Here is a 14,360-nt window from a genome sequence, read left to right on the forward strand (position 1 = left end):
ACACATGAAAAGAAGCTCAACATCACTCATTAACAGTGTAAGAGGGTTCCCTTTTCTCCACACCCTCTCCAGCATTTATTATTTGTAGACTTTTGGATCTCAGCCATTCTGACTGATGTGAAATGGTACCTCATAGTGGTTTTGATTTGCATTTCTCTGATAATGAGTGATGTTGAGCATCTTTTCATGTGTTTGTTAGCCATCTGTATGTCTTCTTTGGAGAAATGTCTATTTAGTTCTTTGGCCCATTTTTTGATTGGGTCATTTATTTTTCTGGAGTTGAGCTGTAGGAGTTGCTTGTATATTTTTGAGATTAGTTGTTTGTCAGTTGCTTCATTTGCTATTATTTTCTCCCATTCTGAACCATGCCATCTAATATTAAGACATTTTCATCACCCCAGAAAGAAACTGCATACCCATCAACAGTCACTGCATCACCTTTGGCCTTTGGCTCCTCAAAACCACTAATATACTTCCTATTTCTATAGATTTGTCTGTTCTAGACATTTCATATATATAAATGGACTCATACATTATGTGGCCTTTTATTTCTGGCTTCTTTCACTTAGCATAATGTTGTCAAGATTCGTCCATGTTGTACGATATAGCAGTACTTCATTCCTTTTGATGGTTGAATAATACTCTCTTTTATGGACATTCTACATTTTGATTACTCATTTATGAGTTGATGGACGTTTGGATTGTATTCTACTTTTTGGCTATTTAAATAATACTCCTATGAACATTCATGTGTGTTTATTTGTATAGACACATATTTTCATTTCTCTTGGGTATTTACTGAGTTGTGGAAATTCTTGGTCATATAGTAGCTCTGTGTTTAACCTTTCGAGGAACTGTCAAACTATTTGGTTGTACCATTTTACATCACCACCAGCAAAGTATGAGGCCTCTAGTGTCTCTGCATCCTCAGCAATACATGTTATTATACGCCCTTTTATTACAACCATAGATTTGATTTGCATTTCCATGACTAATAATGTTGAGTCTCTTTTCATGTGCTTATTGGCCGTTTGTATATCTTCTTTGGAGAGATGTTTATTCAGTTCCTTTGCCCATTTTTTTTTTTTTTTTTTTGCCCATTTTTAAGTTGAATTTTGAGATAAACTTTTAATCAGTTCAGTTCAGTCACTCAGTCGTGTCTGACTCTTTGCGACCCCATGGACCACAACATGCCAGGCCTTCTGGTCCATCATGAAATTACATGAAAACTGGAGGGATATTAGAAATCTGTATACCCCACAGTTGAGAGTAAGTGAATTTTATTCACTTTTGACTTGGGGGAGAAAAGGGAGTGGTGTCAGGAAAAGTTCATAGAGATAGTAACATTTCACCTGATGTTAGGCATTAAGTAAGTTGAAAAGGCTCAGATGGGTAGAAGCAGAAGAAACAGCAGCAATAGAATATGAAGAGGGACAAGGGGAAATGAAGCTGAAAATGATGGAGTGGATAAGTAGAATGTCATGTATGCAGTGCTGAGAAATTTGAATATTAAACAGTGTGGGCCAACTGAAGATTTTTTTTTTGTATGGGAGAGCACTTTAAAAACAGATTTCTGTTTTAATAAAGATATATCAACCTAGTAGCTGACCTTTAGTGAGTATTCAAATTGGAAAAATAAATTCTGGTGTCATTGTAAAGATAGATTGAAGGACAGTCCAGGCAAGAAGTGGTTTGGGCCTGATCCAGGGTTTTAATGATGAGGTTGAAGAGGAGGTGTTAACGAAGAAATTAGGGTCTTCAGTATAATTCCTAGTTTCCTGTAAGTAGCGTTTGTCTAGATGGTGATGCCGTTCATTCAGACAGGGAACATAAGAGAGAGGAATACTATTAAGGTAAAAGACAAGTTTGGTTTTGACATGTTTAGTTTGAGGTGCCTTTGAAATACTTCTGTGGAGATGATCAACTAGATAATTGACTGTCTTGCCCATGATGCAGAGTAGAGATTTCAGATCATTAGTATACTCGTGCAGAATAATATATGCAGCAACATGTAAGTCCTAATTGAAACCTTTGGAATGGATCAGACTGCCCACGAGCATGAAGAATGTGAAGGATGTAATCTGAAGAATACAAATATTAGAAAGGTGCTTAAGTGATTCAAGGTAGATGTCACCATTTATTACCCACATTACTCAGTTTCTTCATATACAAAATAACAGGTAGAGCAAATGATTAAGTGCATGAGCTTTAGAGGCACTCTAAAATGTGAATCCTGGCTCTCAACACTTCCTAACTGAGTGACTGCGGCCAAGTTACAGAAACTCTAAGGCTATTCAGTTTCCTAGACTGTTAAATAGGAATAATATTAGTGCTTACTGTAGGGTTGTTGTGTGAGGTAAATATGTAAGTAAACTGTGTATTACATAAGCGCTCAACAAAGGTAAGCTGCAATCATGAGCTACTACTTCTTTAGAGTTCTTGTGAGGATTAAGTGCTTGGCAGAGTATAAAATGCATAGCACAAGTGTGTGACACAGATAATGAGAACTTGATAATTGTTAGCCAAAAGATAGGCACAAAACATGAAATCAGCAAAAGAATCAGAGAATTAGTATGTTGAGAACTAGAAAAATCCTGAGTGTAGAGTCATGGAAACCAAAGGAGAAGCATATTAAGAAGAGTGGCATGAACTGCATTAAGTTTCTCAAAGATCTGAAAATAATGTGTTGGATTCGGCAATAGGTGACTGACTGACTGTGATAAATAGTGTCAGTGGAAAGATGTGAATGGAAGCCTCATCACTGTAGATAGAATGGTCAAATGGGTGCAAAAAGGGATTATTTTATTAGTAAGTGTAGATCCTTCTGGGTAACACTTTTGGAAATTCCAGTAATTAAAGTCATACTTCACAAACTCCAAAGTGAATTTCAGATGGATTAAAGAGCTAAATGTAAAACACAGAATAATGATGAAGAAACTAGTCTAGATGGTGCTGCTGCTGCTGCTAAGTCCCTTCAGTTGTATCCAACTCTATGCGACCCCATAGACAGCAGCTCACCAGGCTCCCCCGTCCCTGGGATTCTTCAGGGAAGAACACCGGAGTGGGTTGCCATTTCCTTCTCCAATGCATGAAAGTGAAAAGTGAAAGTGAAGTCGCTCAGTTGTGTCCGACTCTTAGCAACCCCATGGACTGCAGCCCACCAGGCTCCTCTGTCTATGGGATTTTCCAGGTGAAAGTACTGGAGTGGGGTGTCATTGCCTTCTCCAAGTTTAGATGAGTATGTGTTAATATACTCTTGGTGGGGAAGAATTTTGCACAAAAGTGGTTGCTCTGTTTATATTTTTTTAAATGTTAAATATATACACATCCAAAAAAAAATAAGTGTATTAAAAGCATTAGAATATTCCTCAAACAGTTAAATATAGAATTTTTATATAATCTAGCAATTCCACACCTATGTATATCCCACTAAAATTGAAAACAGGAACTCAAACATATACTGGCATGCCATTGTTCACTGAAGCATTATTTCCAATAGCTAAAGAGTAGAAACAACCCAATGGGCATGAACAGATGGACAGATAAACAAAATGTGCTTGTGGGCACACAGTGGATTATTCAGTTCAGTTCAGTCGCTCAGTCGTGTCCGACTCTTTGTGACCCCATGAATTGCAGCACGCCAGGCCTCCCTGTCCATTACCAGCTCCTGGAGTTTACTCAAACTCATGTCCATTGAGTCGGTGATGCCATCCAGCCATCTCATCCTCTGTCGTCCCTTTCTCCTCCTGCCCCCAATCCCTCCCAGCATCAGAGTCTTTTCCAATGAGTCAACTCTTCGCGTGAGGTAGCCAAAGTATTGGAGTTTCAGCTTTAGCATCAGTCCTTCCAATGAACACCCAGGACTTTTCTCCTTTAGAATGGACTGGTTGGATCTCCTTGCAGTCCAAGGGACTCTAGAGTCTTCTCCAACACCACAGTTCAAAAGCATCAATTCTTCGGCGCTCAGCTTTCTTCACAGTCCAACTCTCACATCCATACATGACCACTGGAAAAACCATAGCCTTGATTAGACGGACCTTTGTTGGCAAAGTAATGTCTCTGCTTTTGAAGATGTCATCTAGCTTGGTCACAACTTTCCTTCCAAGGAGTAAGTATCTTTTAATTTCATGGCTGCAATCACCATCTACAGTGATTTTGGAGCCCAGAAAAATAGTCAGCCACTGTTTCCCCATCTATTTGCCATGAAGTGATGGGACCCGATGCCATGATTTCAGTTTTCTGAAGTTGAGCTTTAAGCCAACTTTTCACTCTCCTCTTTCACTTTCATCAAGAGGCTCTTTAGTTCTTCTTCACTTTCTGCCGTAAGCGTGGTATCATCTGCATATCTAAGGTTATTGATTTTCTCCCGGCAATCTTGATTCTAGCTTGTGCTTCCTCCAGCCCAGAGTTTCTCATGATGTACTCTGCATAGAAGTTAAATAAGCAGGGTGACAATATACAGCCTTGACATCCTCCTTTTCCTATTTGGAACCAGTCTGTTGTTCCATGTCCAGTTCTAACTGTTGTTTCCTAACTTGCATACAGGTTTCTCAAGAGGCAGGTCAGGTGGTCTGGTATTCCTATCCCTTAAAGAATTTTCCACAGTTTCTTGTGATCCACATAGTCAAAGGCTTTGGCATAGTCAATAAAGCAGAAATAGATGTTTTTCTGGAACTGTCTTGCTTTTTCCATGATCTAGCGGATGTTGGCAATTTGATCTCTGGTTCCTCTGCCTTTTCTAAAACCAGCTTGAACATGTGGAAGTTCACGGTTCACGTATTGCTGAAGCCTGGCTTGGAGAATTTTTAGCATTACTTTACTAGCGTGCGAGATGAGTGGATTATTATTCAGCCATAAAAAATGAAATTTTGATATGCTGCTGCAACATGGATGAGCCATGGAATGAGCCATAAGATGAGCCATCTCAGCTTGCTAAGTGAGATAAGCCAGATAAAAGGATAAATTTGAATAATTCCACTTAAATGAAATATATTTTATGCGCAAATTGAGAGAGAGAGAAAATAAATTGGAGAGTTATTGCTTAATGAGTATAGAATTTCTGAATAGGATGAGGAAAAAGTTTTGGGAATAAGTAGTGGTGATAGTTTAACATTGTAAAATTAATTAAGGCTTCTGAACTGTACATTTAAAACTAACCATTTTAAAACAGTTAAATTTTTAACCATTCTCTGAGCACCATTCTCCACCTGAGTGGAGGCCTTAGTTCTGCAGAAAAGCTCAAAGATATTGTTACATATATTCCTTGAGGAAGAACCAGAACCCTGCTTTATTGCTGGACTGTTGTTTCTCAGCTGCTCCTCCTCTGTTTCTGCATTCCCTTCCTTCCGTGAGTAGCAGCTGTTTGAATCTGCCCTTTAGATCTCAGGGAGTCTGAAGGCTGAATGAAGTCTATTTCCTACAAAGAAGAAATGGGGGACGAAAAAGATTTGTACCTGGAAGGACCTGCCAGAGTCTTGCTCAGTTTCGTCTGTAGTATGTCATCTGCAGATAGTGACAGTTTTTATTCCTCCTTTAAATTGGCATTCCTTTTCTTTTTCTTGTCTAATTGCTGTGGCTGGGACTATGTTGAATAAAAGTGCCAAGAGTGGGCATTGTTTTTTGTTCCTGATCTTAATGGAAATGTGTTCAGCTTTTCACTGTTGAGTCTGATGTTAGTTCTGGGTTTGTTGGATATAGTTTATTATTCTCTGTGCCCACTTTCTGCAGAGTTTTTTTAATCATAAATGAGTACTGAGTTTTGTGAAAAGCTTTTTCTGCACCTACTGAGATGATCGTATGGTTTTTATTAATCAGTTTGTTAATGTGGTGTTCAGAAAGATGCATGTACCCCAGTGTTCATAGTAGCATTATTTATACTTGCCATGATATGGAAGCAACCTAAGTGTCCATCAACAGATGATTAGATTAAGAAGATGTCTAGAAAATATATATATATAGAGAGAGAGAGAGAATGGTATGCTACTCAGTCATAAAAAGGATAAAATTTGCTATTTTAAAAACATGGAACTTCTCTGGTGGTCCAGTTGTTAAGAATCTGCCTTGAAATCTAGGGGACACAAGTTTGATCCCTGGTCAGGGAACTAAGATCCCACATGCCACAGAGCAGCTAAGCCTGTGCACTGCAGCTACTTAGCTCCTGCACTCCAGAGCCCTCAGGCCACAACTAGAGAGCCTGCACAATGGAATGAAGATCCCTCGTGCAGCAGCTAAGACTCAACACAGCCAAATGAATAAAACAACACTGATGGACTTGGAGGTTGTTATCCTAAGTAAAATAAATCAGACAAGGACAAATGCTGTATGATGCCAATTATATGTGGAATCTAAAAAATAAAACTACTGAATGTAACAAGAAAAACAGATTTTTAGATACAGGAAGCAGGTGATTACTGGTGGGAAGAGGGAGTGGAGAGGGGCAATATAGAGGTAGAGGATTAAAGGTAAAACTTATGTATAAAATAAGCTATATTTATTTATGTATAAAATAAGGATATGTCGTACAATGCAGGGAATATAGCTAATATTTTATGGAGTATAACTTTTAAAAATTGTGAATCACAATAACCTGTAGCTTATATAACATTGTGTATCAGCTGTACTTCAATAAAAATTTTCTCTGTGAAAAAACTTAAATATAAGCACATATGAGATGTCAAAAGCAGATTGTTCTACATAATGAACATTTATTTTTTATTATTTAAGAACAGAAGGTGGACAGTAGAGATAATGAGTGGAGACTTATTTCGAGGAGCTTGGCTCTAAAGGAGAGATAGAAAATGGGAGTTAGAACACAGTGTAAAAAGAAAAAAGTGTTACAGGAGAAATACAAAAGTGTCCAGACTTCAGGGTAGAAACTAATAGAGTCAAAGATTTTACATATCTGTGTGGCACTGTATTATTTTCCTTAGGTCATTGTAAATATTGAAAATAGTCTGGAGACCCTTAAAGTCTCAGACCCAGCTAGTATTGCCTTGCTTAAAAACTCTTCCAGCTGATTTGTCTGTGACAATACAGAGAGGGAGAGAGAGTAAGGAGATGGGAATCAGGAAATGACAGAAGAGATGAAGAAAAAGAAGCTACATTATGAACTATGAGGACATTAATCATTGAGGTTATTAGCATTTGGAGAACTTTAAGGGTGAGTCTGATGACATCCAACCATATAAATTCTTAATACCAATTTCTTTGTCTTTTTCCCCAGCTTGAGGTCATGACCAATATTATGTTAAATTAGATATTTAATAATAATAGTGTATTTGTATTAGTTCAGATGATCATAGTTTTCAAAGCACAAAGTTTTTTATTTAATAAATATTTTTTGCATTTCAGGGAGGAAAAGACTGAACAATTGTTGGACTGTAAACAAGAACTAGAGCAAATGGAAATAGAGCTAAAAAGGCTGCAGCAAGAGGTTTGTACCTGGAACTTTCATTATATAATATCAATTGGAAATTGAGTTTTCTCCTTATAATTTACAACATTTGCCTTACTGCTTACTGAGGTTTAATGAAATATAATGACTTTTTCAGTGTTTCTGTCTTCAGAAATGCCAGAGCCAAAACTAGAAATCAAAACTGGAAAGAACTTTGGAGTTTTCTTTTTTCTCTATCAGTGTGCTATTCAAACCTTGCTGAGATTTCAGGGAACCTCTTAGGACTAGGACAGTTCCAGGTTTCCCTTTTTTATGTATTGGCTTCTGTGGACTTGACAGCTGGAACACCTCTACTGCTAAACTGTGCTGCTTATGTATGTTTCCCTAAGTCTCTGCTCTCTTACGGTGCTTTATGTTAACTTCCATAGAATAGAATGCATTTTAATTTTTCTCTTTTTCTACCATGTAGATCCTACACTTTTTTAAATGTCTTTATTTTTTCTGAAGTTTTGTGTTTTTTCATCATGAACTAAGACTATTTAAGAATTTGCTTCTTTTAATTACTCTGTAATGTTTTGTTTTCATTTGAAGGTAGTGCAAGAGGTCTTCTTTAAGCCATAAATGATAAAGATTGGGATAAGGCTGGAAAATTCTTTCTTGTCCTTACTTCCCCTAAGCCGCCATTTTAAATTCCAGGGTTGCTTCAGTTGTGGGATCATAAACCTGGGACCTTTCTAGGTGAATGAATCTAGGGATCATAACCTTTAGTTTTAGATATGCTGTGGCTGCTGTTCACTGCTTGGTAGCAGGGTTTTTTGTGTTCCATCTAAAACAGTGATTCTCAATCTTTTTTTGTCTCAAGACCCTTCTTTACTCTTAAAAATTAATGAGGATTATTTAATGTGAATTCCCTTTACTGGAATTTACTATATTTGAAATTTAAACTAGTAATTTAAAAACATTTATTAATTCATTTGAAAATAATACTCAGCCCATTCCATGTTAACATAAAAATTGTATGGCAACTAAATAACCATTGTTTTCCAAAACAACAAAAAAATTAGAAGCATAGTAATCGTTTATATTTTTGCAAATCTCTTTATTTAATGCCTCCCTTAATTGAAGACTACCAGATTCTCATATCTGTTTCTGCATTCAGTCTGTTAAGTTAATAACATGCCATCTGTGTAGCCTCTGGAAAGTTCCACTGTACCCTCATAAGAGAATGAGAGTGAAACAGCAAGTACAGTCTTAGTATTATTATGAAAATAGTTTTGACCTGATGAACTCCCCAGAAGGCTTTCAGGGACTGACACATGTCTCTGGATCATGCTTCAATTATAGTTATTCAAAGGATTGCAAGAGGACTTTTTAAAGTTTGTATTTTAATGTTTATTTCAAATGATGTAGAGGTGTATACTAATCATATGCAAGTAATCATTCATGTGGAAGTATTTAAAAACTTAGCAGGATTTTGGTAACATATCTGGATAGAAACATTTCTCTAAAGTAACTAATGATCAATTTTTGTAGTAGTTTGCCTCGTCTGTATTTTTACTATCTTATATTTTGAAGTTAGCTTTTAACCTTAAATTCGTTGCAAACAGTTATGTTAAGAGATTTACTTAATTTAAAATGTCCTGAGTATTTTTTACAATCTTAGTACTGAACATTATATATAAAAACTTGTATGTATGCATGTGTTTTTATATTTGCATAGAAGTGTATATTTTTAAAATACTTCTTACTCTTGGTTTAAAAAAAAAGACTTTATATATCTGCATTAAAAAAAATAAGGTATAATATTTATACCAGAAAATTCACACTTTTAGCAGTCTGTTTCCTTAACCACTCAGCTTCCTCATCCCATAAAAATTCACACTTTTAAAGGACAGAAATAATTGGGGCTTTTTTGTAAAATCATCAGATTGCACAACCTAAGCATTATCAATTTGAAAATAAAGAATAATATTTTAAATATTAGTATGTGTTTATATTTAGAACATGAATTTGCTTTCGGATGCTCGTTCTGCAAGAATGTATCGAGATGAATTAGATGCACTTCGGGAGAAGGCCGTCAGAGTTGATAAGCTTGAAAGTGAAGTCAGCAGATACAAAGAGAGACTACATGATATTGAATTTTATAAGGCAAGAGTTGAGGTATGTTGCATAATTTAAACAATTCACAATTTTTTTCTTGAAAAGTGTTACAATTTTTCAAAATGCATTTAAAATGCATTTTAATAAATGTAAAGAACTCTTGAAACATGGAGCGAACTGTAATACCAATCAGGTGATTAACACTGAGCAAACTGTAATACCATCAGGTGATTACTTTATGATAGATCAGCATATTGTTTAGACTTGTCAAAAGGAATTTTTGGTCGCTACTCATTGGAGGTTTTATTTCATTCCTTTGTTTAATTAGCATTACAGGTAGGGAAGACTTTGAAGTTAAAGTATATATGCCTCTCCTAATTTTAAATTCATGCCTAGAAGTGAATGCTTCTGATTGCTGCTCAACTCAGACTACTAAATTAGGATCAATGAAAGCAAAATCAGTATCTGTCTTCCTCTTCTCCTCTCTCTTCCTTCACCTCCCCAATGTCATTTGTCTCTTTATATGAACAAGTTCGAAGAAAAGCAATTTTTATTATTTAATGGTTGCAATTCTATGTAACATAAAGTTGAATTTGATAGCAAGAATTTGAAAATCTTTGCTTCTTGCGTTCTTTTTTCCTTTCTCAGTGATTTCTTCTTTGTAAATAGAGGAGATTTTCATCGGTTTCAGTATGGGGATAAGAAAGAAGGAGTTTGCAATATCAAGTGAAAACATTGTAAGAGAAAGTTAAAACTTAGCCTGAATGTTACCAGAAAATAGACCCAATAGAGTGCAAGGACAAGCTGCTTGTTAATTCTTTTAATACTTTTTTAAATGGGTGCATGTGTAGGACTATTCAAGGGTCCTCATGTGTGCCATTGTTTTAATATACTTTTGCTTGACCAGCTTATAAACGGCAGGCATATAACTTAGCAATATAGATTTGTGAATATGTCTTCAAAACATACATAGGAATTTTAAGAGGTTTATGCAAAGTATTTTTTGATAAAGCCTTGGTTTATGATTTACTTGAATATTGATTGTAGTCTTGGTATTTTACTCAAAACCCCAAACTCTTCACTTTCAAGTAGAGAGAAACTTAAATCTATTTTATTAAATAAATTAAGCCCCAGTTCTACGTAGATTTGCATCTTAAAAATCTAGACTACATATATGAGTTCCTTATCCTTGTGACTTAGGAATTTAAATATACCCTGACAATTTCATGTGAAATTATAGTAGTATTACACATCCTAATATAGGTGCTGAGTATTTGTTTACACAATTTTTTAATTAATTTATTTTTTATTGAAGGATAATTGCTTTACAGAATTTTGCTGTTTTCTGTCAAACCTCAACATGAATCAGTCATAAGTTCAGTTCAGTTCAGTCCAGTCGCTCAGTCGTGTCCGACTCTTTGCGACCCCATGAATCGCACCACGCCAGGCCTCCCTGTCCATCACCAACTCCTGGAGTTCACTCAGACTCATGTCCATCGAGTCGGTGGTGCCATCCAGCCATCTCATCCTCTGTCGTCCCCTTCTCCTCCTGCCCCCAATCCCTCCCAGCATCAGAGTCTTTTCCAATGAGTCAACTCTACACATATATCCCCTCCCTTTTGAAACTTCCATCTCCCTCCCCTGTTTACATAATAATTTAAATTCTGGGAAATAAAATGAAACCAACTATATTTGTTACTCAGTACCTTTACTCTTGCATAGACCTGTTGATAAAGATAGCTTAATGTCTTATTTTTTAAAAAAGAATTTTTATGTTTCAGAACTTTAAAAATTCTCATATTCACATATTTGTGACCAATAATGCCTACTTGAAATTTTTATAGGAATTAAAAGAAGACAATCAAGTTTTATTGGAAACGAAAACCATGTTGGAAGACCAATTAGAAGGAACTCGAGCTCGTTCTGATAAATTGCATGAATTAGAAAAAGAGAATTTACAACTGAAAGCTAAACTGCATGATATGGAAATGGTAAGTGTATAAGGTAGATCCATTACATAGCTTCTAAGTAAAAATTCTAAGATTCATCTGATTTCCCTATAGTGATAAGGATGGCTAGTGTCCTTAAGGTCTTAACAGAAAAGTGAGAACTAAATAAATTAGATGCTCCTGATTTTATGTAAGTTCAGGAGTAGTAGAAATTTCTGCCTTTATTACAAAGGGGTATTATTTATTAATTTTTCTACTTCTTTTCAGAAAACCCTAATAAGCTATTGTTAAACATTTTTTTAGACTATAGAAATACAACTATCGCTAAAATTTAGCATTGGATTGGAAGTCATTTGTTATGTGACTAGAACAATATAATGACTATGAAGAAGTGTTTTCAGTGTCCCCAAAAATCACTTTAAAAGGAGGTCAGACAACTGATCAGTTTAATGACCAGCAATAATAATTATAATTATTATCAAGAGCTTCAAATTGTAAAAATTTTAAGGAACTCAAAATTTAACTCATACAGTTTCTGATAATTAAAAGTTATAAAGTAATACAATATCAGCTTGAAATTGTACAGTTTCTTAGCTTTCTTTTCTCTCCCTACTCTGCCAATAAAAAAGGAACGTGATATGGATAGAAAAAAGATTGAAGAACTAATGGAAGAAAATATGACTTTGGAAATGGCACAGAAGCAAAGTATGGACGAATCATTACATCTTGGCTGGGAACTGGAACAAATATCTAGAACTAGTGAACTTTCTGAAGGTATTTCTGATACTGTTTTATTTAAATGGATGAATGAATAAATGACATTTATGCTTACATTTTTGGATATTTTCTTACTGTTCTTTATTTTCCTTGACTGGAAATGTCTCAAAAGACCAGATATCTCCCTAGATAGGATTTCACCAAAGAATATATTAATTTCCACAATTCTGAGTTTGATCCTTTTCTCTGCGTGTCTTACAGCTCAACTTTGAGTGCAGTAACAGATTTGATCCATTGTTTAGGCACTATTTCATGTTAATATCCCAAGAAGTGGGGGTATCAGTTTATTAATGTATTTTGAGAGATATAATCATCTACTAAATAGAACAGAAGAGTCATATTTACTGGTCAACCTGTTCTTTGACTGTAGACAAACCTATATAGGACATCAGCATGTAATGGGAATATTCTTTGGTGAATATGTAGCCAGAATAAAGCAACTGAAGGATCTTTACAGTTACTTTCATCCATATGTGTCATCGCCATTTTAGGATTATACTTACCAGTTGCTCAAGCCCACTTATGCTTGGGAGGTAATAAAAGACCTCAGATAAATATTTAACTTTTGGCTCTATGTCTCTGCCTCCACATTAACTTGTTCTCTTTATTAAAGCTGGACACACACATAGAATGTGGCCTTTTGTGTTAAAACTTTATTGAAATTATACCCCAGTCACATTTATTTGAATTAGACTGGTTCCCTAATTCCTCAGTTACCCAATATTTATGTTATTATACCTATTTTATTGTACCAGGCTCTAAGAGCTTATAGCTTGGTGCTTAAAAATGGTAACTTCTGCAGATGACTTGTCATATTTATTACTGTTCAGTTCAGTTCAGTCGCTCAGTAGTGTTCGACTCTTTGCGACCCCATGAATTGCAGCACGCCAGGCCTCCCTGTCCATCACCAGCTCCTGGAGTTCACTAAGACTCATGTCCATCGAGTCGGGGATGCCATCCAGCCATCTCATCCTCTGTCGTCCCCTTCTCCTCCTGCCCCCAATCCCTCCCAGCATCAGAGTCTTTTCCAATGAGTCAACTCTTCGCATGAGGTGGCCAAAGTACTGGAGTTTCAGCTTTAGCATCATTCCTTCCAAAGAACACCCAGGGCTGATCTCCTTTAGAATAGGCTTTTCCTAATTTTACACTTGGGAACCTAATTCCAAGTTCTAGGACCTCATGTAAATTGACTTGATAGTAAGTGATGATATTCAGCCAGTGAACTTGCCAAGAGGTGTTACATAAAACATTTGTGGAACTTTTTAATTGTATTCCATGTGAATGGAGTTACAAAGAAAACAATTCAGATTTAAATGTTTTCTACTGCATTCAATATGCCAACAAATTTGGAAAACTCAGCAGTGGCCACAGGACTGGAAAAGGTCCGTTTTCATTCCAGTCCCAAAGAAAGGCAATGCCAAAGATTGCTCAAACTACCGCACAATTGCACTCATCTCACACGCTAGTAAAGTAATGCTCAAAATTCTCCAAGCCAGGCTTCAGCAGTACGTGAACTGTGAACTTCCAGATGTTCAAGCTGGTTTTAGAAAAGGCAGAGGAACCAGAGATCAAATTGCCAACATCCTCTGGATCATGGAAAAAGCAAGAGAGTTCGAAAAACATCTATTTCTGCTTTATTGACTATGCCAAAGCCTTTGACTGTGTGGATCACAAGAAACTGAGGAAAATTCTGAAGGAGATGGGAATACCAGACCACCTGACCTGCCTCTTGTGAAACCTGTATGCAAGTTAGGAAGCAACAGTTAGAACTGAACATGGAACAACACACTGGTTCCAAATAGGAAAAGGAAGACGTCAAGGCTGTATATTGTCACCCTGCTTATTTAATTTCTATGCAGAGTACATCATGAGAAACTCTGGGCTGGAGGAAGCACAAGCTGGAATCAAGATTGCCGGGAGAAAATCAATAACCTCAGATATCCAGATGATACCACCCTTATGGCAGAAAGTGAAGAAGAACTAAAGAGCCTCTTGATGAAAGTGAAAGAGAAGAGTGAAAAGTTGGCTTAAAGCTCAACTTCAGAAAACTAAGATCATGGCATTGGGTCCCATCACTTCATGGCAAATAGATGGGGAAACAGTGGCTGACTATTTTTCTGGGCTCCAAAATCACTGTAGAT

At 36.2% G+C, this 14,360-nt stretch overlaps 1 protein-coding gene across 4 annotated transcripts in view; it reads left to right on the top strand.

The window, feature by feature from the left end:
* The window catches only part of CCDC88A (coiled-coil domain containing 88A), a 120,821-nt gene that overhangs the window by 50,570 nt on the left and 55,891 nt on the right, over positions 1–14,360 (top strand). For all 4 annotated transcript variants that reach the window (XM_010841662.1, XM_010841663.1, XM_010841665.1 and 1 more), the window contains exons 9-12: positions 7,351–7,432; positions 9,395–9,553; positions 11,338–11,484; positions 12,072–12,216. In XM_010841662.1, coding sequence (XP_010839964.1) covers positions 7,351–7,432; positions 9,395–9,553; positions 11,338–11,484; positions 12,072–12,216 — 533 coding nt within the window. The remainder of the gene's footprint in view (positions 1–7,350; positions 7,433–9,394; positions 9,554–11,337; positions 11,485–12,071; positions 12,217–14,360) is intronic.

Source organism: Bison bison, unplaced genomic scaffold, assembly GCF_000754665.1.
Source record: "Bison bison bison isolate TAMUID 2011002044 unplaced genomic scaffold, Bison_UMD1.0 scf7180017864166, whole genome shotgun sequence".
In the NCBI taxonomy this organism is placed as follows: domain Eukaryota; kingdom Metazoa; phylum Chordata; class Mammalia; order Artiodactyla; family Bovidae; genus Bison; species Bison bison.